The 25,749-nt window shown below is 39.7% G+C and overlaps 1 protein-coding gene across 3 annotated transcripts in view; it reads right to left on the bottom strand.

Annotated features, from left to right (window-relative positions):
- Nucleotides 1–25,749, bottom strand: part of LOC134794781 (rho guanine nucleotide exchange factor 17) — a 180,897-nt gene that overhangs the window by 105,545 nt on the left and 49,603 nt on the right. For all 3 annotated transcript variants that reach the window (XM_063766587.1, XM_063766571.1, XM_063766577.1), the window contains exons 2-3: nt 20,956–21,062; nt 14,731–16,786 (exon numbers count right to left, since the gene is read on the bottom strand). In XM_063766587.1, coding sequence (XP_063622657.1) covers nt 14,731–16,786; nt 20,956–20,993 — 2,094 coding nt within the window. In that variant the 5' untranslated portion in view covers nt 20,994–21,062. The remainder of the gene's footprint in view (nt 1–14,730; nt 16,787–20,955; nt 21,063–25,749) is intronic.

Here is a 25,749-nt window from a genome sequence, read left to right as displayed (position 1 = left end):
GACAACCTTTGGGAAGCAGGATCTGTCTAAAATTTTCCTATAATACTTATATATTTTATTCTATGAAAAATGGTGCTCTGGATAAATCCGGATTCAGCCTAATTTTTTTAACATTATGCTAGTATTATTTACCCACTACAAAACGGGCTTATTAACTGTCATAAAACAGTAAGTAAGTAAGTTTGTTTTTTTTTAAGAAGTACCACGGTTTTAAAAGTGGCCCAGGCGACCGTACCACGGAAACGATTGACAAGAAAAGGTCCAGTCACCCATTTATTACCTTTTATTAATAGCAAGTATAGGCACTAAGAGATTCACCTAATTAACTTGGGCAGATGATTGAGCAGATCGCCAATAAATAGTTATTCAAGCTTTATAAGAAATATACCAAGACAAAAGAAGGTTGGTAAGGCAAAACAACAGGGCTAATTTGGGCCATTGATACTTTTACCAACAATACATTCGTGCAGGGGTAATATTTTCCTCAGTCTCTCTCATGGCTCCTCTTCACGTTGGGCCAACGCCAACGCCAACGAGGGACGCATTTATGCGTTAGAGGGAGCAAGTGATATTGCTATCTCATTCTACCGCATGGCTGCGTCCCTCGTTGGCGTTGGAGTTGGCCCAACGTGAAGAGGAGCCTTCATATGACTCACTATAAACTAGGTCGCTGTGAAGCTGGCGTACCTATTATATCTACAGTGCTTTGATACTATCAAAGAGAATTTGAATAAGAGGAATATTGTCAAAGTAAATTATGTATTCAGTATATTTACTGCCATCTTTCGACACAAATGATTAAAACTTTTAGAACGCCATTAGAGTTTGATCCTTTTTTCACTGATACCTATGTGTTTAATTTGTTAAATATCAAAAAGTTTCACCATCTACTCGACAGTAGGCCAAAGGTATGGCGCCATCCCTCGAAAAGATGGCACCATACCTTTGGCGTATCCTCGAGTAGATGGCGGTATTTTTGACATTTAATAGCTCGGTACACGTCAAAGGCCGTCGGACCACTGTAATTTTTTACACTGTGGTGTTGTTGTGAGTACAAACGAACGGAGTGCCCAGGAGAAAATCTTTTCATGTTGAAATAAGGTTCAGGCGGTTATTCTGTGTCGCTCACGATACACAGTTTGTACGTTGTTTACAAGCCCTTTTAACTTCGGTTCGGTACAAGATTCAAGCGAAAAGCTTGCTGGAACTAGGATTTGTTGGTTAAACATCTAACCGTAAAACGTTGAAACCAAATTGTAAAGTTACCTTGCAGACCTCGCATCTAAATATATTTGGTCATGATATTTTGAGTTTTATTCACCAGTACTAGAGTTCACTTTTATTAGCGATTTCATCAAGATGTAGCTTTATTGAATTATATTTGAGTGATATAAAGTTAGAATGTAACTGTGAGATCCTCGTAAGTATTTCAACCCGTACAAGATTAGAACCTTTATCATGTAATGTCATTGATTTAAATGCCATCTAAATGAGTGGCCATCTAAACGTTACGGTCACGTGATCGCGTTACGCTGTCTCGAGTTTATCATTTTTTCCCCACCTCAAAAAGTGCCCAGCGCCGCTAAAGAAATTTTCACTTCAAAAAAGAAAACTGAAACTGAAAGATATTTGATATTTCAGTAAGGAGAATGGCGTAATAAAACTAATAATGAAGAGGCCTTTACTGAGCAGTGAGTGAATGAATAGGTACCGGCTGAATAGATAAAACATTTTTTTGTTGATATTTGTGATTTATATTTATAAATACAAATCGTAAATGTGAACGCAACTGGAATGAGAAGTCGTTCTCTCGTACCCTGCTGTCACGGGCACTGAAGATGTAGTGGCGTTGATCGATCTATGGGTCGCGGTGGATGACAAGGCAAAACTGATGGCTGGTGATGCAGGTTAACATTTAAAAAATAGTATCAGTAACAAGATCTTGGAATAAAATGGTCTATAAGTATAGCTGATTACCTAGATGTGCTAATGTTTAATGGAACTGTTTGCAATTTCACGGTCTGATTTATTTATGTATGACCTATATATATCCAGCCCCAAAAATACAAACCTTTGTCACAGATTATATAATAGTTCTTACGAACAGATACTTATCTCTCAAAGAAAACGCAAATACCTACCGTTTTGATACCTACGCAATAATACAATGGAATGACCTTCGACGCGCCGCTCCCCGCACCGCGCGCACCGGCACAACGCTAGGGTTGCTGACACTTAGAAATGATAAATAAATACCTACTTAAACAGCGGAGTGAAATAAAAGGAAAGCTATAGTGCGTCAAGCAAATCTTGTCAGTAGCAATGTAAAGCAAACTAAAGTAGGGCAACACTCAAAGAGCAGTATTGCGCTAAGAAAAGCAGCAATGTACGTCGAACCAAAACGAATATGATTTTTTTTTCCGCTGAGCGCGCCCTACGTACGTCAATTCAAATTGTCACTTGCGGCTTATTGAAAATTTTAGAAATTGTTATTTAATATGGACGGACAATTTAAAACCCATGTTAGTCAAAATGATTAACAAATTTGAAGATATCAAATTACAATTAGAAACGGACTATGCCATTAAACCATTCTGAGAGAACTCAAAATCACCAAACGACTCACAACAATCTGCCAGGAGAGGGCTCTTAGATTCTTTGGGCACATACTGCGGTCGCCACACCACAGCCTCGAACGTGACATCATACCGGGGCAAGTTGAAGGCAAGCGCGCTAGAGGAAGAGCCCCTGCAAGATTGTCGGATTCCATAAAACAAGCATGTGGTTCCATGCAGAGGGCAGCCCAAATAGCCCTTGTTCGCGATAAATGGAGGGACATAGTTATTGGTCACGATCCTCAGTCATGAGGGAACGACAAAGAAGAAGAGATGCCATTAAACTAGAATGTATGAATAAAATCATTGCTTCAGCAGGTAGATGTCCTACTGAATTTTAATATTTTATTAGATTTCTCAGTTGGAATTCAATTTTAATCATAGCAAAATGGAAATTGTGGAATATTTGATACTTACAATATAATATGCTACTTGTTAATGTAAATTAGTGTACTTTGCTGGATCAATATCACATACCTACCTGTGTAATATTTTGATTGGTATATATTGTACAATATACATAATAAAAATAAAACAAATGATATTTGGGTGCTTATTTAATTTAAATGTAAGAGAAGATAAGGGTCACTTTAACCTACCTACACTTTAATTCAGGGCATTCATTGAAAAAATATGAAGTTACCAAGGTTACCTGGTCACTTCAACCAAGCATCATAATACTCTGTAGTCATCTATTGCATCTTAAGCATAAAACAGATTTGTTACAAAATGTGTAATTTAAGTTTCCAAACATAAGGAGTTAACTCCTTTTATCTTCCCTATATAACTTTAATTAACTTACAATAAACATTTCTTGGGTAAACTAAATATTTTTAGTTTAGTTTAACAATAATTTGTCAAATTTAACCCTTGGTACCTATTTTATTTCATGGTCTAAGAAATACTATTCTTCTATTCAATTTATAATTTGTAGGGTTCTGTGGCAGGCATAAAAAAGATTCTTTATGTAGTTTGGCCCAAGACTGACTGTCTAAAGACAGAGGGAATCATACTCTTTTTCTTATGCTAAAGCTATGAGTATAATTTTCTTGGATCTGACTAACTGGCTAGTTGTGTTTGCCCGGCTAAAGTTTAGGAAATATGTTTGAGAAATATAACACAATTATAATATTGTATAATAAAAATAAAAAATACTGTTAGGAAATTTTATTAACTTGTACATTAGGCTATTCAAGACTTGTCATTTTGGAAATGTGAAAATACTTTTCTAAAATGATACCTACACTGCGTCTAGTGCTCCATATGAATGCTGACTACATTATTTTCTTTTATTGAACAAACAGGTATGTAAAGCGACTTAAAACTTCTTTTAAAAAGATACATAGGTACAGTCAGCAGCAAAAGTTACTAAGCGGGCCAGGTATTCAAAATTACCTTGACACACTCTTATTCTCTTAATAATAAAGTCGCGTCAAGATCATTTTGAACACCTGGCCCGCTTAGTAACTTTTGCTGCTGACTGTACCTGTTTCAGCAAGTATAAACTAGGATTTCCCATAGGTATATATGTGCAGTAGCTGAGAGCATGAAACAAATTAGCCTAAATAATATACTTTCTTAATGACTAACATAAGGACAACTTATACAAGAATAATCTATTCCATCAATATTTAAGCTCTCAATATTTTTGTTACATTTTTAAATAATAAATTTATTTTTCGTCTTGGTTGAGCTGTACACGTATATAAACCGCCGTAGGTAAGTATTGTCTGACTGAACTTCTGAAGAGAAACTACCTACTACGAACGCCTCATATTGAGCGAGATTTAATCCTGCAACAAACATATGTAAGGATTAGGTAATGTTGCGAAAGAACGGCGATATAATCAAAGTTCTTAATACTGTTTTAAAAGTTTACCTTTGTAAATTATGTAGTCGAATCAGTCGCTGAAAATAGTAAGATATGTGGGCCTATGGACGGTTTCCAGGACACAATGTGTGGTCTTATTGGATAGATTTAGGCATACGTTTTAATTTTATTGCCTTTTAACCCTAAAACAAAAAAAACTGCACATAATCTTAAAAGTTCCCAAGTTCTTCCCATGTTCTTCCAGTACTTGTCATAACCTAAAATTTTTGTAATGTTTACTATGAACGAGTATGATTATACATTGCAGGCTTAGCTTTGCTTAAGGTAATGCACAATCTTATAAAATATCAGAAAATATCACAGGTCACAGCAGAAATATCTCTTGAAATAAAAACGATTCAGAATGTCAACAAACAAGTTGGCCACAGATAAAACACAGACGACACGCGATTTTGGAATTATTCGAACACAGTGTTGCTAGCCCGCGATTTTTCAAATTTGCCGCCTTTTTCTACTGACAAGATTTGCTTGACGCAGTATAAATCTTCAATTATAATAGGTACCTAATATTCCGTTTATGCGTTAGTGTTTGCGAAATACTCATTTTAAAAGGTCATATGTCCCTGCAGTAACCGCAGTGTTTACGCCGTTTTATAAACCGCGAAATGATCCCAGCAAGAATTAGTTTTAAAACTTCGTGTAGTTTTAAACCTGTTAGAGATTTACGTTACATAATAGAGAAAACATCAATACAGGTTTTATAAGACAAACAGGGCATAAGTTTAGTACTTAATACCTACATTGAAATAGCAGTAAGTACCTACTTTCGTTAAAATAAACATGACAGTACCAAAATAACTTAAAAGTTAGCTACCTACTTGTTTCAAATCTTCGAGCAACACCGGCTTCCGACACATCGGAAGGGAGGGGCCCAAGCGATATCTCACCGTACAAATCTTTCTGCCATTTTTCGCGGTGGGGAAAGGTGCACACAGACGCACTTCTCACACACTTACATACAAAATCCAATCTGTAATGACGACACAAATAGATAGAAAATGACACACGTCAAAGACAAATCTTGCAAACCTCGATCTCTTTTTGTGTACGGACGAGTGACAAGTGTCACAACACGCACACTAACACATTTTCGTTGAAGTATGTTATTGTATTCTGAGAGATGAGAAGTCGGATTTGTCGCTCGACCGATCCGCAATTTGTACTGAGCGAGCAAAATCGATAAATCCAACAATTACATGAGACTAAAATATAATAATTGTGTTTGAATGTCATTAAACGTATGATATGTAAAAAAATATTACATGTGAAATGTAACACTTTCTTTTTGTAAATTTGATGTCCCCGACCTCTTTTTATAACAAATAACCGAGCAAACAGGCATTTTTGTGCAGCAGTGTTAACGCGCGCGTCTGGACTCGGTCTAGTGAAAAATCCAAGTGCAACTAGTTTTATTACCCGCGCTAGATTAGATTGACGCGCTAATCTTGTACCTCGGCAGAGGGGAAATAGTGCGAATGCCGCCTCCCTTCCGTGTTGCTCGAAGTTTCAAATAGATACTTAGATAGGCAAGTATATAACTATAAATGTGTCATTAGAAACATTACATCTTTAAAGAAATTTCGTAGCTTTTAACAGTTTTAACTATCGTAAAAATAACGGTAGGTTTACTTACTTTTCCTCATTTGTCGGAAGAGCAAAATACGATAATTTATTATTTGATTTGGTATTTTTGCAGCCATAAACACTACAAGCTGTGTAATTTTTTTTTTCGTTGCGATGACATTTCCTTCGTATGAATGATCTCACAGGCATATTCGAGCGCCCGTGCGTACGTTAGCGCGTGCATGGTCTAATAAAACATGGTCTTCCATTCCCAGAGTGACACGGGCCTACGTCACAATAACATTGCCACTTTATTTCAACATAACATGTTACATGGGTACATTATACCTATGGTTAATAACTTAAAATATTTCTTTATAATTTTATAATTTTCATTTATATGTATTTTAGCTTAAATTTTACAATAACACGTCATTTTTAATTACTCGTTAGCAATATCTTCCGATTCACGAAAGAAATTTCAGACTTTCGGGTAATTCTGTTTATACTACTGGCAACACAGGATAGGGCTGTGCACATTTGACAATTCGGATCTAGATAACTTCATGCCCTGACCGTCATCCTTGTCGAACGCGTGTTAATTGTTATTTCCTTCTCGCTCAGTGTCAGCAGTCGCAGTGTTTTCCAAACTTTTCACGTCGTAAGCTTGGTAATTAATGTGTAACTGTGAATTAGTTTTTTAAACGTTTGTCTTGTATAGATAAATAAAGTTTAATTTAATACATTAGATTTGTTTTATTTTACTATGTTTCTACATGAATAACTTAAAATTAATGCCGTTAAAATAATTTTCACCGTTGGTTAAAATTCTCCCACATTTCAAAGTTTGAGAACCTGTAAACAGCATGATGACGTAGGCGCGTGTCAGTTAGGTCATACGCGAATCTCGGAATGGAGTACCAGGCGGAGTATATTATTATACCATGATACCTACGAATCCGCTCGCGTTCACGGTAGACAAGCAAGCCAGTTGGTTGCCCCACGCGCTCATGGTATAATAATATACTCCGCCTGGTACTCCATTCCGAGATTCGCGTATGACCTAACTGACACGCGCCTACGTCATCATGCTGTTTACAGGTTCTCAAACTTTGAAATGTGGGAGAATTTTAACCAACGGTGAAAATTATTTTAACGGCATTAATTTTAAGTTATTCATGTAGAAACATAGTAAAATAAAACAAATCTAATGTATTAAATTAAACTTTATTTATCTATACAAGACAAACGTTTAAAAAACTAATTCACAGTTACACATTAATTACCAAGCTTACGACGTGAAAAGTTTGGAAAACACTGCGACTGCTGACACTGAGCGAGAAGGAAATAACAATTAACACGCGTTCGACAAGGATGACGGTCAGGGCATGAAGTTATCTAGATCCGAATTGTCAAATGTGCACAGCGCTATCCTGTGTTGCCAGTAGTATAAACAGAATTACCCGAAAGTCTGAAATTTCTTTCGTGAATCGGAAGATATTGCTAACGAGTAATTAAAAATGACGTGTTATTGTAAAATTTAAGCTAAAATACATATAAATGAAAATTATAAAATTATAAAGAAATATTTTAAGTTATTAACCATAGGTATAATGTACCCATGTAACATGTTATGTTGAAATAAAGTGGCAATGTTATTGTGACGTAGGCCCGTGTCACTCTGGGAATGGAAGACCATGTTTTATTAGACCATGGTAGGTATTAATCCGAGCTCGCGCGGCGAGTTCCATAGGCCTGCCTTTGTTCTTGGTGTGAAAGCGCTCTGTATAATAATTTATTCATTTACCTGCATAACAGATTTGTTATTTTATTATGTACCCTCCAGTAGAATATTAGGTATTTCGGGAATGAAAATGGATCAATCCACATCATCGGTTTAAACCTACACACGAATAGGTACAAGTCCGTCAGCCAAAACCAACAGTGAACTAGAATAGTTAAAACTGGAAAAACTCACTTCCTACCGCGAACAACGTTTTCGAGGAAACTTTATTGTGGAAGCGATGGCGGAAATAAACAACTTTTTTTAGTTCGTAGTGCCACAAGCAGTGGGTTTAATTACCTAAAACTAAAATAATTAAAAATAACTGATTCATGTTTAGTGTGCATGCTTTACCATAAAGAAGGCAGGTACATTCTTATACGCCCCTTTTCTTAAACGTGAATAACAAAACGGCTTTAGCTAATATACATAATGTAACAACGCTATATTTATTCATCGTAAAAAATGGCGTACGCGCACAAAAATAGACGCATCAATTCTACATAGTGACAGTCCCAGAGTGTTTATTGCAGGGGCTATATAAAGCTGGTGTCTTGACCTAGTGACTCATCAGTTTGATGAAAGGAATATTATCGGAGATCACTATCGACGGGCCAGAAAGCGACCGTGGCGTATTATGATTTTATAATATTAGGTTATGAATCTGGTCTGGATTTATTATGGATATGATCCGTTACTTAGTATCAAAAGTGACATTGACTCTTAATCTCTGAGTAATAACAGATTATGAATTTGATCTGGATTTATTATGGATATGATATTTGTCAAATTTTGATTAAGAGTACCTACGATAAATTTTGAATAAAGTTGGCTACGGCTCTAGGTACCTAGATATGCCCAGGCTTAGGTCAAGTAACTGTACAGACCCCTGCGTGCAAACTTCACACCCGCAAAATGCTTACCAATTAAGTAATAAGTTGCTAATACTTATTGCTGCATGACACAATCAAGTTGCTCCAAGTTTGATGGAGACACTCATATTATAAACACGTACTTTGGTTTCGGCATCATAAAGTCACAACCTTCTAAGATTGATATGATCCGTACGAAATTTTTCTCTCTTACATTTTTTTTCTTTAATATGCTGTAATAAGAGAAGGATCAAGCGGATGTCAACACATAATACAAAATGTATGAGCATGACGTGTGACGGAGCCTTGTAGACAGGTACATCTACAACTCAATATAGAAAACAAACGCAAATTTGTAGGGAGACTACCCTTTGATTTACTTATCTCTGGCACATCTAAATACAGCGGATAGTTTTGTAATTGTCGCATATTGACACGACCGTGAACACTGCAATTTATCGACGCACGAATTCACATCTTTGAACCGCAGCGTATTACATCGGAGGCAAAAAATGGATTGAAACTCGAGTCTTATTAAGCCCAGCATTAGGTCTAAAATAAATATACGCTATCGGATGACTTCTATTTCTGATTATGGGCGACGTAACCGCCAAAAGAATAATCGTCGTAGGCGACACTCTCAAGTTTTGAAAATACAGTTCTCGTGCTGTTATTTAAAAATGTTAAAATGTGAGATATCAAAAAAATCTAAAGAAATATAATACAAATCACGTCATTAACCATCGACTATCGCTCTCTGCTGATTATTAAATAGGGCTCTCTTCCGAGTAAGCCGAATCACATGACGTTCGTAAAATATTATTATATCATACGGTCGGAGGTACAAAAGGCAATATTTCAAGGAAGAAAAAACTAAATTGACGCGCCCCGATTCTTATGACATATCGTTACAAAAGTATATGTCATCTAGTAATACAATCTTAAATGTAATAATTTCTGTCTCTCGGTACCAAGTTGGCACTGGTCATTCTACGAGTAAAAATTAGCAATGCCAACCCACCCTACATCCTATTTAGTACCTAGACAGAGAATGCGCTATTTGTTATATTAAAATGTTAATTTTTGTATCCTAAGTTATTTAGTTATTTTTACACGATTTGGTGTACCTACTTATTATATAGAGTGCCCAGTAATTAATGGATAACCTTCTAACCACCAACAGGGCACCTTAGGCTGGTCTAGAAAATGGTTATATATATATTATGCCAAACAAAGGTTTGACTTTATACGATTTTTAATGATGATAGCGAAAAAAAGCGATAACAGATCTATTGCATTTTTTTACGTATAAAGCAAAGACATATGTAACTAAGTATAAGATGAATAAAGTCTAAGAAAAAAACGTGCCTCGGAAATCAAGAAAAAGTCATTCTCGGATAGATGGCGCACACACCTTTGGCCTATGGTCGGCTAGACGGCGTTGACGACACCGTTTTATATTTAACAATTTCAACACATAGGTATCAGTGAATGAACATGGGTCAAAATGATATAAAAATAATATTGGTATAAAGTCACTTTTTCACGTTCCTTTTTTAAAAGACAGCTCTATGTATTGATTCTATTATTGAATAATTTGCGTAATATAATGCGACACAAATGTCATAAAAATATTCGCAATGTCTGACCAACGCTTATTTTGCAGATTGTGTCATCATCATCATCTCAGCCATAAGACGTCCACTGCTGAACATAGGCCTCCCCCTTGGACCTCCATACGTGCCGGTTGGAAGCGACCCGCATCCAGCGCCTTCCGGCGACCTTAACAAGATCGTCTGTCCATCTTGTGGGTGGACGTCCTACGCTGCGCTTGCTAGTCCGTGATCTCCACTCGAGCACTTTTCGACCCCATCGGCCATCTTCTCTGCGTGCAATGTGGCCTGCCCATTGCCACTTCAGCTTGCTAATCCGGTGGGCTATGTCGGTGACTTTCGTTCGTCTACGGATCTCCTCATTTCTGATTCGATCACGTAGAGAAACTCCGAGCATAGCCCTCTCCATAGCTCGTTGAGCGACTTTGAGTTTTGAGATGAGGCCGATAGTGAAAGACCACGTTTCGGAGCCGTAAGTCATCACTGGTAACACACATTTATTAAAGACTTTCGTCTTGAGGCACTGAGGTATGTCGGACGAAAAGACATTACGTAGTTTCCCGAACGCTGCCCAACCGAGTTGGATTCGGCGGTTGACCTCTTTCTCGAAGTTGGACCTACCTAATTGGACTACTTGTCCTAGGTAGATGTACGAGTCAACAACTTCGAGTAGGTACCGAGTTCCCAACAGAGACTGGGATGGGCACAACATTGGCATTTGACATAAGTTTCGTCTTGTCCATGTTCATTTTCAAGCCCACCCGTTGTGAAACTCGGTTGAGGCATCGAGCATCATGCTGAGTTCCTCCATCGACTTTGCCATGACTACGATATCGTCGGCAAACCGAAGGTGAGTGATGTATTCGCCGTTGATGTTGATGCCAAGTCCTTCCCATTCCAGGAGCTTGAAGGCGTCTTCCATTACGGCAGTAAACAGTTTCGGAGAGATAACGTCTCCCTGCCTTACGCCTCTTCGCAATGGAATCGCCCTCGTGCTCTGCTCCTGTACTCGGACCGACATGGTGGCGTTACTATACAAACACTTCAACACTTCGATGTACCGATAGTCAATATGGCATCGCTGAAGAGACTCAAGCACCGCCCATGTTTCCACCGAATCGAAGGCTTTCTCATAGTCCACAAACGCTAAGCATAATGGCAAGTTATACTCTTCGGTCTTCTGTATAACTTGCCGCAGCGTATGGATGTGGTCTATGGTACTATAGCCTTTTCGGAAACCGGCTTGTTCGGGAGGCTGGAAGTCATCAAGTCTGTCTTCGAGACGGTTCGTGATGACCCTTGAAAACAGCTTATAGACATGGCTCAGAAGCGTGATGGGTCTGTAGTTCTTCAATAGGTTGTTATCACCTTTTTTGAAGAACAGCACCACCTCGCCTCTATTCCATGTTTCAGGCGTTATGCCCTCGGACAAGACGGAATTAAAGAGCTTCTGGAGGACTTTAAGTACCGGTGTTCCACCCGCTCTCAGAAGCTCTGAAGTGATTCCGTCTTTGCCCGGCGCCTTGTTGTTCTTAAGCTGCTTCAGGGCCATGCTAATCTCGTACAGACTGATGTCCGGGATATCTTCGGTATAATGTCGGGACAGCTTTGGCTCTTGGATCTCCTACCAAGCTGTCAACGGGCTTTGCGATCGAAGTGTATAACTGTCCATAGAACCTCTCGATCTCACCTAAAACCTCCGCTTTGCTCGACGCTATGCTGCCATCTTCCCGTTTCAGCTTTGTCAGCTGGCTTTGCCCAATAGACTTGTCCTTTGCGAACACTTTGGAGCCTTGGTTTCGCTCAATAGTCTCTTTAATACGGTTAGTATTAAAGAGACGCAGATCATGTCGCAAGGACTTAGATATACGTCTATTGAGCTGCCTATATGACTCCGCGTCATCGGGAGACTGCAACTGTAGCGAGCGTCGTTCAGCCATGAGGTTTAAGGTTTGCTCGGTCAATTTCTGAGGTCTATCTTTACGGCGGGGTCTAAAAAAACTTAGACCCTACTGTGTGGACAGTTTCCACTAGCCCGTCGTTGATTTCGTCCACTGAAGCCAAGTTCTCTAGGCAAGCAAAGCGGTTAGAGAGCTCGAGTTGAAAGCTTTCGGGGTTTTGAACATGGGCTCGAGTAGGTCGGAGCGTAGACTTCATCAGGCTGGACCTTTCAAGTTTAATATTGATATTCAGTGTGCCTCTTACGATTCGGTGATCACTACCGGTCTTTACCCTGTTGATCACAGAGACATCACTGAATATCCGTTTCTTGTCGGTCATGATGAAGTCTATCTCGTTTCTCGTGGAACCGTCAGGACTCATCCAGGTCCATTTCCTGTGAGGCGGCTTCTGGAAGAAAGAATTCATCATGAAGAGTTTCTCTCTCTCCAGAAAGTCGGCCAGCCTCTGACCCCTAGGGTTCCGTTGGCCATACCCAAATTGCCCCAATCTCAACTCATCCCCGCTTCTCTTGCCCAACTTTGCGTTGAAGTCCCCCATAACAACAGTAAAGTAGGTTTTAGAAGTATGTATTTACGTCCTCATACATAGCTTCTACTTCATCATCGGAGTGTGACGAGGTCGGTGCGTATACCTGAATGACCTTCAGCGAATATCTTTTGGATATTCCTACTTACGTCCTCATACATAGCTTCTACTTCATCATCGGAGTGTGACGAGGTCGGTGCGTATACCTGAATGATCTTCAGCGAATATCTTTTGGATATTCTGAGTATTACGTATACACCCTGCTCGACACACTGTCGCAGATTATGTAATAATTTAAAAAACTTGTAGAACAGTTTTTAAATATTGGCAACAATACAAGATAATATTCATTGGACACTGTTTGTCTATTGATAAAATGCTTATAGATGTCTGTTCATTCCAAACAGAATGTTTCGTGTCCAATACACAACACTTAACAGTCAAAACATTGTTGAGTTGCACAGAATCAATCTCCTAAATTTACGAGTTTTGAGGAATTTCGATCGAAACGTGACGAGTGCAAGATTATATTTTGGCACAACACAAGCAACCGAATATAATCGTTGTTGCTACGTTATCTCAAATCTGTTTAATAATGAAAATCTGTCCATTATGTAAACATATGTAACGTAATCTGCTTATTACTTGAAAATAAACTAGTAAAAAGACCGTTTATCTTATTTCTCATCGGCTGAAGTTAACGGGATGATTTTAAAATTATGTTCTAACAATGAGTAATTACTACTTAAAATAACTAGTAAATAATACTAACATTTACGAGTATTGTACCTACTATCCCCCTTATTCATAAACGCGCTACAAACCTCAATTAGCTAATAATCGTTTGTCCTTATCTGTCATTTTGACTTATGTATTTGTAAGAAAGAGATAAAACATAATTTAACTAAATCAGGCCCGTAAAGTTTTATGAATAAGGGGGTAAATGTGTATGCTTAATGCTTTCGCCTTACAGTTATTTTTTTTAAACCATTCGACAAATGTTTAGGAGTACACCTTATTAAATAGAGTACCTAGACATGAGAATGCCAAATTTAATTATTAAATCTATAGGTGACCCTTATAATATTAACAATCATCTCAGTAAAACACAATATGTTCATTTAAGTCATTTTGATTATTTTGAAGTTACGAGTAATTTTTTTCTCATTTTCTTGTAAGTTTGAAAATAGGGAGCTCACTGAAGTCACGAAGTGAACGAAAGTGTAAAAATAATGGTCGGTTTGTTATTCCAAACTTTCCATATTCTGGGATCATCATTTATGACAGTTGATTTACGGTAATATGCGTCATATTCGCAAAACATACTTCCGTGAATACCTAATTAAATTAAAAATAACCCAAGATCACCGCCAATTAAAAAGCACTTAGGATTCCTCGACATCAAAAAAGTTAACAGTATAAATCTCATTTTTACAACTACATGAATCCTAAGTTCAGTGTCAGTGTTATTAATACAGTTGCCCTTAAGATTTTTAATGCTTCTGGAACAGCTGCGCGTGACTCACACGACATTGGACCGAGAAAACGGAAAATCCAAGAAAAACAGCGCACAAAACGGCGTAAGGACACGTCGGCGCTTACGCCTATATTAATTTTTGCGAAAAATATTCAACGTATTAATGTAACCGATCCTGAATATGATCGCGAAAATCAAAACTTAACTACTTATTTAATTTTCACACCTCGAAACTGAAAGTAGTTATGTCTATGTAGTTTATAAATTTAAATATACTTTGGCAATAATACAAGATCGTTTGTTTTAGGCTATTCTCTGCCGGGATAAACATCATAACAATATCCTCAGCTCCCGCTTTGTTATTCCTTGAGCTTATATCGGGGTCAATCGGTACAATGTAAGGTAATAAAAACAATGCAGTGTACTCACGTTGTGTTGATGCATGGTCAGGATGACGTTGTCGAAGGTGGCCGTGTTGGACAGGGCTTCAGAACTTCCCCGAAGCAACTCGGCCAAGAGGTCAGCTCCTGGCCTCACTCCAGCCAGCTTGGAAGGCGATGAAGTAGCTCTCACGTGCGTTGGCCCTTTAGGCCGTGTACCAACGGTCGGTGCTGCTCCAACACTTATCTTTCGACCAGCAGTAACAGTAGCATCGGAGAAACTACGCCGGCCGACTTCAACAGACCGTGTTGACGGAGGCTCCAAATTTCTGCCATAAGGCCCTTTTGAAAAGTGTGGTCGCTTGGCCTCGACATCAGAATTGTCGGAAGGGCTGAAAGGAGACGGCGAAGCTGTTCTATCTCGCGAGCATGAATCGCTCTCGGCTTCGGATGGAGAGTCACCTCGTGACGTGACTCCGTATTTACGTCTCATTCTAAAAGAATCATCGTCTCGTTCGTCTGAACTTTGTTGTGAAAATCTTGCCCTTCTTGTTCGTAGGTCTTCAGTTCTAGGCCACATATGTACGGGAGCCTCGCAAGGACTCGGGGGACCATTAGCACAAGAATCGTCAGATTTATCTCCCAGTAAGGATGAAGTTCGTGTCTCAGCCGATAATCGCATCTCCTGAAGAGAGGCGTCGCTGTTCTCACGCTTACAACCATTTACTGGCGGAGATTCTTCTCCCCCATCATCGCTAGCTGTCGTGATGTAAATTCCTTTCCTTCTTTTCTTATCGTGTAACGGCCGACGTCTTTCTCTAATACCTATTGGAGCTGGCGAATTAGTATTCTTTACCGCTTCTAACAAATGAGCAACTTTTTCACTCGTGATGGTCTCATCTTCTTTATCTTTGTCCAAAGAACCATCAGAAGCACCATCCGACCGAGGGGACTCATCCGGCGGTAACTCTTTTGACCACTGTTTCACTATACACTCATACACTGGCACTGGTAAAGTACTCGCGATTTTGTTAGCGGGCTCTTCCCATCGATCGATGAGAAAGGCTTCACATTCACAGTCCACATTAACACATGCGTTGGGCGGAGGATCCGGGAGTGGTGGGAAAGCGAAAGGTTGGGCTGGTTCGAGGGGAGATGTTCCTTCACTGTGAGCCTGAGCACTGTCGGCTTGCGAGCCGTCACTTTCTTCACGTAGTTCATGTAGAACGCGTGGCGCCATCAACACGGGCAGACTGCCACCAGCGACGGTCGGGCCTTCCTCCCGCACAGGAGGCACACGACGCGGTAACGGGTGTGTTAATGAACGCGTCGCGAGCTGCTTATGAGGTGCATCGGGTGGAGGCGACCGAGGTGCCGGTGAGGCATGCGCCAATAGACCTTCATCCGATCCCACGGCTGAATCAACAGACGCAACCGACCCCCCCTCGGTTACAGTTTCTTCCGTCGCAAGACTAGTCGACTCATCGTTCCGCGTGCACGACGAGCCAGCACGTTCCACCCCTGTTTTTTCGCTCTTATTACCAAAATCGAAGATCGAAGGCAACCGGTTGGTAGCACGGTAGTACTTCTCTTGAGTACAATCACCGTGAGAAAATGAAGCACTGCGATATGGTATAGTTTTTTGCGCATACGAGCCGACAATCAATCGGGACTCAACACGCGGTAGGGTAATTTTCTCCGTATCAAAAATGTCATTTTCGTAGCGGTCGACGGAGACACCGCGAGTAGGGCTATGACGGTGCCGTGAGCGGGGAGGTGGTACTGGAGGTAAGACAGGTGCAGAGTGTGGTGGAGGCGGAGGAGGTGGTGGCGGCGCTGCTTGAGGAGATACTGGAGGAGTACTGTTGCCACGCGGCAATAACCGCTTCGTGAGATCTTGGAGGCGCTGATGACGCGAGGGCCGCTCGTCGCGCGCGCCGCGACCCATGCGGGGCCTTAAGCGCTCCAGCGTGCGGCGGTCCGGCTTGGCGCGGCCGAGGCAAGCCGCCACCGCCTCCTCGGAGCAGCAGCGGCAGGGGCAGACCCGCGGCGGCGGCGCTCGGCGGACCGCGTACCGCACCGCTCCCAGCGTCACGTACGGAGACCTGCGCACACGATCCTATATTTAGAGAAGACAGTGGCAGTGCGCGCGGCTCGCCGAAGAGCTTGGCGGCGAGTGCGACGGATTTAGAGCGGGCAAACGTCCCCCGCTACTTGCCGACGAATTCCGGGAGGATTCCCCGCGACCCACTCCAATACGGTTCAAGAGTTATATTGGAACAGATGATTCGAATCCAAATTAAATTTAATCAAAGTTTGCTTTTGACAGCGTGAACTCATTAAGATCCAAGTGTTGGTTTATATGAATATAGTCAATATTGGATAGCTGTTTACGTTCAAGAGCAAACATTTGAGCGTTCCTAAGGACAGCAGGTGGCAGTCAGACAGACGGAAGACGATGGCTAAAAATAGAGGAACACTGGCGATTTAGCGACAGCGCGACCTCGTAACAATGTTTACAATTTCACTGAAACTTTGCAGAGCTAGTACATGCCAATACTGTACGCGTAACAGCCGTATTTTTATCAGCGTAGACATGACTGTTGTGTTGTAAGCGACAAATTTCAATAACAAAACTATAGTAATCGACAATGCGATTTTATACATTGGCATAAGACGTACCTTCTATACAAACTTCTCTTCTTTTACATATATAGCGATTACATATACATCGCTTAGAATGTTTTCTTCCATGTATAAGACTTCTACACCCCTAGAATACTTATATTTGAATGTTTCTTTCTAACTGTATTAATAAGAAAAGAGACAGGTAGGTAGTCATACCACACAGCCGCATATGATCTAATGGTCTAGGGCTGCTACTGCTGCTAGACAAATAGGTAACTAAATATTAAGAGCGCTATTACATTTCGGCGTTGAGCGAGTTTAGGTATTTTACGCGCTGCGGCAGGCCGTGCGAGCTCAGTATGCCGATCCCTTCTACCACACTCGCACTACAATGATGGATTAAACATTCTTGATCCTTCGCGAAGCATATTGAAATCAACCATAACAACACTAACTGTACTTAACTTTTAAAGTTCTAGAACTGTTATTTGGTATAGTACGAAAATACTAAATGCAGTGCAAATGTACATAGGGGCTGTTCATAAATTACGTCATCTATTTTTGACGATTTTTGACCCCCCCCCCCCCCCCCCCCCCCCCGCCCCTCAAATCATCCAAAAAACAAGCTTCGGATGAATCTGTTTCCTCCTACGTCATGTTACCATCATCCGATGTCCAGACCCCCCCCACTCTTCCCATTTGAAACGACGTAATTTATGAATAGCCCCATACTCGTACTTATGAAGGTATATTACTCGAAAGAAATTATAGGTACCTACTCGCTTATTTACATATTTCGTCATTGCATTTGGTACCTATAGGTTGTAAAGTTTGTATCAACGAGGGTTTAAAAACGAACTGGTACTGAGGATCTGATGATGATTAAGGTGGTCACGGATACCAATCAACCATGTAGTAACATGATTAGGCTCGTTTGATTCGTCTCAACAAGATCTTTGACACTGAAGATACACAGGGTCTGATGATGGAGCTGGAAGGTGGCCACGGGTACCAGTCTATCATGTAACTAAACAACTTCGTGTTTGGGCTCGTTTGATTCGTCTCTACAAGATCTTTGACACAAGACAGTACTCAGGGTCTGATGATGGAGCTGGAAGGTACCATTACCAATCAACCATGCAACTAAACCACATCGTGTTTAGGATCGTTTGATTCGTCTTAACAAGATCTTTGACACTAGGTGATACTCAGAGTCTGATGATGGAGCTGGAAGGTGGTCACCGGTACCAATCAACCATGCAACTAAACCACTTCGTGTTTAGGCTCGTTTTATTCGTTTCAACAAGATCTTTGACACAAGATAGTACTCAGGGTCTGATGTTGGAGCCGGAAGGTGGTCACCGGTACCAATCAACCATGCAACTAAACCACTTCGTGTTTAGGCACGTTTTATTCATCTCAACAAGATCTTTGACACAAGGTAGTACTCAGGGTCTGATGATGGAGCGCGAAGGTGGCGACGGGTACCTGTCTATCATCATCAGCTCCATCATCAGACCCTGAGTAGTATCTTGTGTCAAACATCTTATTGCGACGAATCAAACGAGCCCAAACACGAAGTGGTTCAGTTACATGGTAGACTGGTACCCGTGGCCACAGTCCAGCTCCATCATCAGACCCTGAGTACTAACTTGTGTCAAAGATCTTGTTGCGACGAATCGAACGAAGCCAAACACGAAGTGGTTTAGTTGCATGGTTGATTGGTACCGGTGACCACCTTCCGGATCCATCATCAGACCCTCAGTACTACCTTGTGTCAAAGATCTTGTTGCGACAAATCAAACGAGCCCAAACACGAAGTGGTTCAGTTACATGATAGACTGGTACCCGTGGCCACAGTCCAGCTCCATCATCAGACCCTGAGTACTAACTTGTGTCAAAGATCTTGTTGCGACGAATCGAACGAAGCCAAACACGAATTGGTTTAGTTGCATGGTTGATTGGTACCGGTGACCACCTTCCAGCTCCATCATCAGACTCTGAGTATCACCTAGTGTCAAAGATCTTGTTGAGACGAATCAAACGATCCTAAACACGATGTGGTTTAGTTGCATGGTTGATTGGTAATGGTACCTTCCAGCTCCATCATCAGACCCTGAGTACTATCTTGAGTCAAATAAATACATATAGAATGTCAGGTCGTTTCAAATATTTTTAATCCTGTCCGGTAGTTTATTAAACTGTACCATTATAAATTATAATACTATAAAAACAGTGCTAGGATCAAAGTCTCTCGTTGCGGTTTACACGCACACAGTATAGCGTTTTACACGGCGCCCGCCGCACACAATGATAAAAAACCTCGTCGTCGCCGTTGAAAATGTGCGGAGCCGACCGACACATGTCCTGCCTCTACAAGCTCTGCCGCGGCACTGAGCTGGCGCAGCGCGCGTCATCGGTAATATAGAGTAGTTTTCAAAAAATTGCCAAAAAATTATAGTAGAATTTCATAAACACTAATGTATACCAACAGTATAAGCAAACGTTGCAGATTGCTTGAGTATGAAAATGACTTCGATATTAAGTAGATTTTCGTAGGAATTGACACTTGTTTCGGAGAGAAAATCGAGTTCGTTTTACTTTGATTTTCTCTTTCTCAAAGGTATGTAGGAAAAATATAGTTTGATATGCCTAAAGTACAGGGTATTAGTAATACAAAATAGCCAGGTTTAGCAGAGTAAAATTCTCAACATTTCCAAATAAGAGCTCGCCATTCAGTGCTTCACGGGGTTTTTCGGAAACGACCATCAGAAAAAAAATCATTACTAATTTAATAAGTCCTTTTTCTAATATTTACAACGATATTTATAAAGATAAGAAGACGCTTTTACTGGAACAAGTACTCATTGTTTCTAATAATGAGCGCAAAGTCCTGAATTTCGTCGACTAGTATCATCAATTTTGCATTATTTCGACTTTTCTTGTAAGAGCGCTCTTAAGGACTATTATGCAATACGGTTCCTAGGGGAGGTGAGGTCGCAGCATTGGCGCCTTTATACTAAGAAGAGTAAGAAGGGACTAGGATTGCTAGTTGACAAATAATCAAAAAAATTAGAAGGCTTTGTGAGCTTACAGGTGGCTATGCGTGTTGGCGCCAAACTCGCCCGATTTATGCGACTGGCGTGTTGACGCCATCTACGTCAGATCATAATACAGGTTGAACAAAATATACGTTGACAAAATATTTTTACTGCTGCATATTGTTGATAACATTCGTCGTTTGTGTATCAAAGCTAAAGGAGGATATTTTTATGATATAGGAAGCAAACGAGCAGACAAATCGCCTGATGGTAAGCAATTACCGTCGCCCAATAGACCCGCAACACCGGAGGGGTTGGAAGTGCGTTGCCGGCCATTGAGATGGGAGTACGCTCTCTATTTCTCGAATATACCTATGCAAGAGATATAAAGAGGTAGCGGGTCTAGTCAAGGTGACAACTGCTATCGCTACGACTGCAAAACGCTTTGTGTCTCTCTATCACTCTTCCATAGTGCGACAGTGACAGTTACGTTTCGATCGCTCCGGAGTGTAAGCGATGAATATTGGCTACACGGCCACCGGCCAGGTAACAATTTTCGATTTTTCAATGTTAGCCCTCAGATAAAAACGAGAAGTATATCTTACAGGGGGCCTGGCGTGCTGGCGCCGGGCTCGCGCGCCATCTTGCGGCTGGCGCGCGGAGCACGCCATCTACGTCACGTCACACCGCGCATGGCGCGTCAACGCCGCGTCTGTAAACAAGCGAATACAGATATTAGAGATTACATTTTTAAACATGCATAGTATAGATAAAAAATATACGACAGGCGTCGGCAAACCGCGGCTCTTGGGTACAATTGGCGCATGCAATGCATACATTGGCAATGTGGCTTTTCTGATTCCATACCAACAAAAATTCAATGGCAGATCAACTAACATCCGTGGAATTCTCTTTGAAATTCCAGAATCTGGTGATTATTGCTCTGGTTGGCTCTTATTCCTAAAAGTTTACCGACCCCTGGCCTAAGGTGTCACTCTGCCAACCGTATAAAAGTCGAAAAAGTATCGTCAACTAAATGTCAAAACTTGCAAAAATAACATATATTTTCAGTAACGAGGCAAAACTTTGATAGGTAAAATATTTGTTTCAACAAACGACATTTTTTGACGAAATATAATTTTAATGCGATGACAGGATATAAAAGATATATTCCTTCTTATTCCCTGGTGTCATCGCATTAAAATTATACGCGGCGTGATTACTGTCGTGAGGCAAATATATTAAAAGTTTAACCGACTAAGAATACCTAATGATAACATATCGAATCGCACGACATATAAAGACGCAAGTTGTCTGAGAAAAGCCATAACTACTGCCATCTACCGAGAATTGCGAACACTTGTTACGTTCAGCTGTAATGCTTGGGCGGTGTTTGGGCGGGTGGATATTAGCTAGTGCGGGTGGTAGCGGGAGGTAACGGATAGATGTCACTATTTTCAATAGGTATGTTTTACAATAAAGGAAGGGCCAGTTGCCCCAATCACATCTTGACAGACTGATCAACATCACTCAGCATCAGTGAACTCTCTTACTAGAGTAAGACCAAGAAAAGTCTGCAGCGATTTTGATAGCTCACGCAGTGCAAGTGTTATTTTAAACGTCAAACTTCTATGAAATTATGACGTATAAACAACACTTGCACTGCGTGGGCTATCAAAATCGCTGCAGACTTTTATTGGTCTAACTCTACTAAAACTACTCGTACAAAACAATTTAGCGATCGTTTTTATAGAAGACATACGATTGGTGCAACCGACTCCATGTAAAGTATAATCAGTACTAAATAAATAAAATGTTGTATTAATTAAGTTATTCCCAATTCAAGTAGGTAGGTAAGTCATGTTCGGGCAATTTTTCTCCATAGGTAAATGGGATGTTTCAAAATAAGAGTGAATTAAAGTTTCACGGAGTTTATACCTAAGTGTCTATAGGTTACTAAAACCGTTAAACACCCGGCAGGCTGTAAGTACGTTCCTTTGCCACTAACATGATAAAAAATATGTAAACACCAACCCCTTATTCATAAACGCGCTACAAACCTCAATTAGCTAATTAATAATCGTTTGTCTTTATCTGTCATGTTGACTTATGTATTTGTAAGAAAAGGGTAAAACATAATTTAACTAAATCAGGCCCGTAAAGTTTTATGAATAAGGGGGTAAGAATATTTTGCCAGTCTCATAAAAATCTCCACCCAATTAAAGTAATATATAAATCCGGTGAGCCGACTTGTACGCAATAAACAAGGATGTTCATAAAATTAAGGAAACACTCATTTTAACAATCTTAACGTGGCCTAAGGATCTTCCTTGATGTAAGTTTGCGCAGTAAATGTATGAAGCGAGGTAATTACTGCGTCAACTCAACGCGGAAATTATTTTAACCCTTTGTGCGCGTCCAAATATGGATGAGCCTTCAATAATAAAACAAAAATAGTACGTTTCCAATAATATAAATCATAGCACTTAAATATAAATATAAACCATGTATAAAAATCTATATCCACCTACTGTAACCTGACCTGGGCTGCCTCCGACGCAAAGGTGCCCATTACGCTCGCTGTGTTGCAGCGTTAGCTTGCTATGGACAGTCTTTGCATTAGGAATCATAGTAACACCAAATAATTAAAAGTAGTTGGTCCTGCGAATTTTGGCATTCAGGGCCACTTCCACCATTCACTAACCCGGGATTAACAGGTTAAACCTGGAGTTACCATGGTTACCAGTAAATTTGACACTGGGTTAACGGTTTAACCGGTTAACCCCGGGTTAATGGGATGGTGCAAGTAGCACTGTCACAAAATACCGCCTTTTCGAATTACTAAGGTAAAATAGTAGGTACTGGATAAGATAGAGTATATAAATTAATATATTATATTATTATACAGAGCCCACTGTGTCCCACTGCTGGGCAAAGGGATATAAATGCATCAGTTAAAAAACAAGAAACTTTTTCCAGATCTTTCACTGTTTCTCGTATTTTATTAACCTGTACCTAATCCACCCATTGTTTAGTACCTGGATTAAACACGTATTTATGCTTGAAACGTGAATTCTTTGTTACGGTTTTGGGTGTTTTGGTAGGATTACGAAAGTTGTTTGGTATTAGAAAGTTTATTACAACTTAAAAACGGGGCATTGAAATAGAAATTATTCTAGTAATCCACGTATGGTTATTTTTTTCTATTTTTTTGCAGCATATACCAGAATAAAAAATCTTTACACAAACTGTTACTTATTTTATTGTCTACAGGAGTGAATTTTGTTTTAAAATTTGTGCATATCCCACTTAGTATCTGGAAAAAAGTAAGTATTATTGATTTGAACTTTTATTGTTAGATCTCAGTGATCTCACATAGAATTTGTCAATTTGACAGGTTGGTGCGTTGCACAATATGGATACGAATCGAATGAAGCGTGTGGCTTGTGGCGGATCGGCCGCAACACAAGGCCACGTCTCTGGTTACTTTACAATATCAATAATGTACCAGTAGTTGACACTATTAAGTCAGCTATCATTACATGAAATCTTCGATATTCATGTCTCCTGACAATGGTGTCAAGCTGTCAACATTATCGTAGGGCTGGGATATTAGACCCTTAAAAATATTATCGTTATTTATTTAAATTATGGAAATATAATCGAAAAATTGTTTTGAGGCAACATTACTTGCAATATTGTTAAAGTATCCGAAGATCACGTTTAGAGTTCTCACTCTCTCACCATAGAGTTGAAGGCGAAGTACCGCACTTTTTTTTCAAAATTTTAATTTAACAATTTTGTAGATATTTGCAGCAGGGCTCGGAACCGGTTTTTTTTGAAAAACCCGAAATAGCCCAATATTTTTAATTATTGTATGCTCTTGACGTAAGATTTATAACTTCGTATTATTAGATTTTCCCATTAAAAAATGAAATAATAAACTAAAAAACGAAAAATACCGGTATTTTTTGTATGAAGAAAAAAACTGGTTCCGAGCCTTGATTTGCAGTCAATCTTATTACAGCACTGGTTGGAATAATGGTCACTAAACAGTCTAACGAACAGACAGACATGTCGAAGCTGCTTACAAGGGCCAAGGAAACCCAGAAAATCAATAATAATAATTGAAAAGTATGCATATTGATACATCTATAGATAACTGCTGCGGTAAGAGGTCAACAACATTTTTATGTCTCTGCGTTTGAAGATGGTTTGACGATTGATTTACAGGCGCGCTTATTTTTGGCTGCGAGCATATAAATTAGAAGTTTAGAACAACTGGCTTAGTAAAAATATAAAAGGCGAATTCTTAACTAAGTACTTACTAAAGTGTCATTCTATGGAACTTGCTAACTATGTAAACAAAAGTCACTAGTAAATTCATCATTCAGAGACAATTTCAATATGACGGTTTGTTTACATAGTTAGCAAGTTCCATAGAATGACACTTTACATCAAGTAGCATTGTTTCTTACAGGATTAGCAGATATGTACGTTTCAATACTGTTCAAGTCGGAAAAAAGAAAACTTTTATTTTTTCATTTCGTCAGATTTCGGTAAAGTTTGTTGAACAGGTAGAGTTTCCCTATTCAGTATAATATAAGTGCAATTTCATCGTATTGTCTAAAAAGTCTTTTCCTGAGTAACGTAAACGTATGAAATTTTTGTAAACCGACGGAAAATTACATACATTGTTTTCTCCCAAATTGGGATTTCGTGTTTATTTCGTCTAGACTGAAGAGCTTTATAAACCTACCATTTTTTTATCTGAGAAAAAAACGACACCAATTAATAATCGCCCAGACACGAGATCATATGGTATAAAGATATATTTATACCAATATTAATACTAAGTAAATAGGTACTGATACTATTAACGCTGTAACTTATTATTTGGATAGTTTACTAAGAACTGCGCACGCGTTGTTCGTGAAACACGATCGCTGACGTCAGCAGGGATCGTGTTTCAGCTGGAGTGATAATCCAAACACCTACCTACCACTCGCCTCTCCAACTAACCAGTACAAGCCTGCAATAGAGACCCGAAATATCGGAGATCATACGTATGTTGGTTCCTCAGAACCGAGAACTCTGTAAGCATTGGGAAGAAGTCTTGAGTTAGACTGATAATTGGAAGCTTATGGCCTGGCATGGCGCTTTGCATTATACCTAATGTTTCTTATTTGTTTGCCATTTTAGCATTTGAATAGAACCAATAATAGTTATGTACTCGTATTATTAAATGTAATTGATATGATCTGTATATACTATAAATCTGAACTAGGTATTTTATTATCAAGCAGATAGGTAGTACCTACGTCAGCAAACGATACTACGTTTATTAAATTATAGGTAAAATGAAAATGCTATGCATCTCCCTAACAAACTAAGCATAA

This window comes from Cydia splendana, chromosome 1, assembly GCF_910591565.1.
Source record: "Cydia splendana chromosome 1, ilCydSple1.2, whole genome shotgun sequence".
Lineage (NCBI taxonomy): Eukaryota > Metazoa > Arthropoda > Insecta > Lepidoptera > Tortricidae > Cydia > Cydia splendana.
The sequence above is the reverse complement of the archived record's forward strand: the minus strand, read 5'-3'. Positions and strand labels throughout refer to the sequence as shown.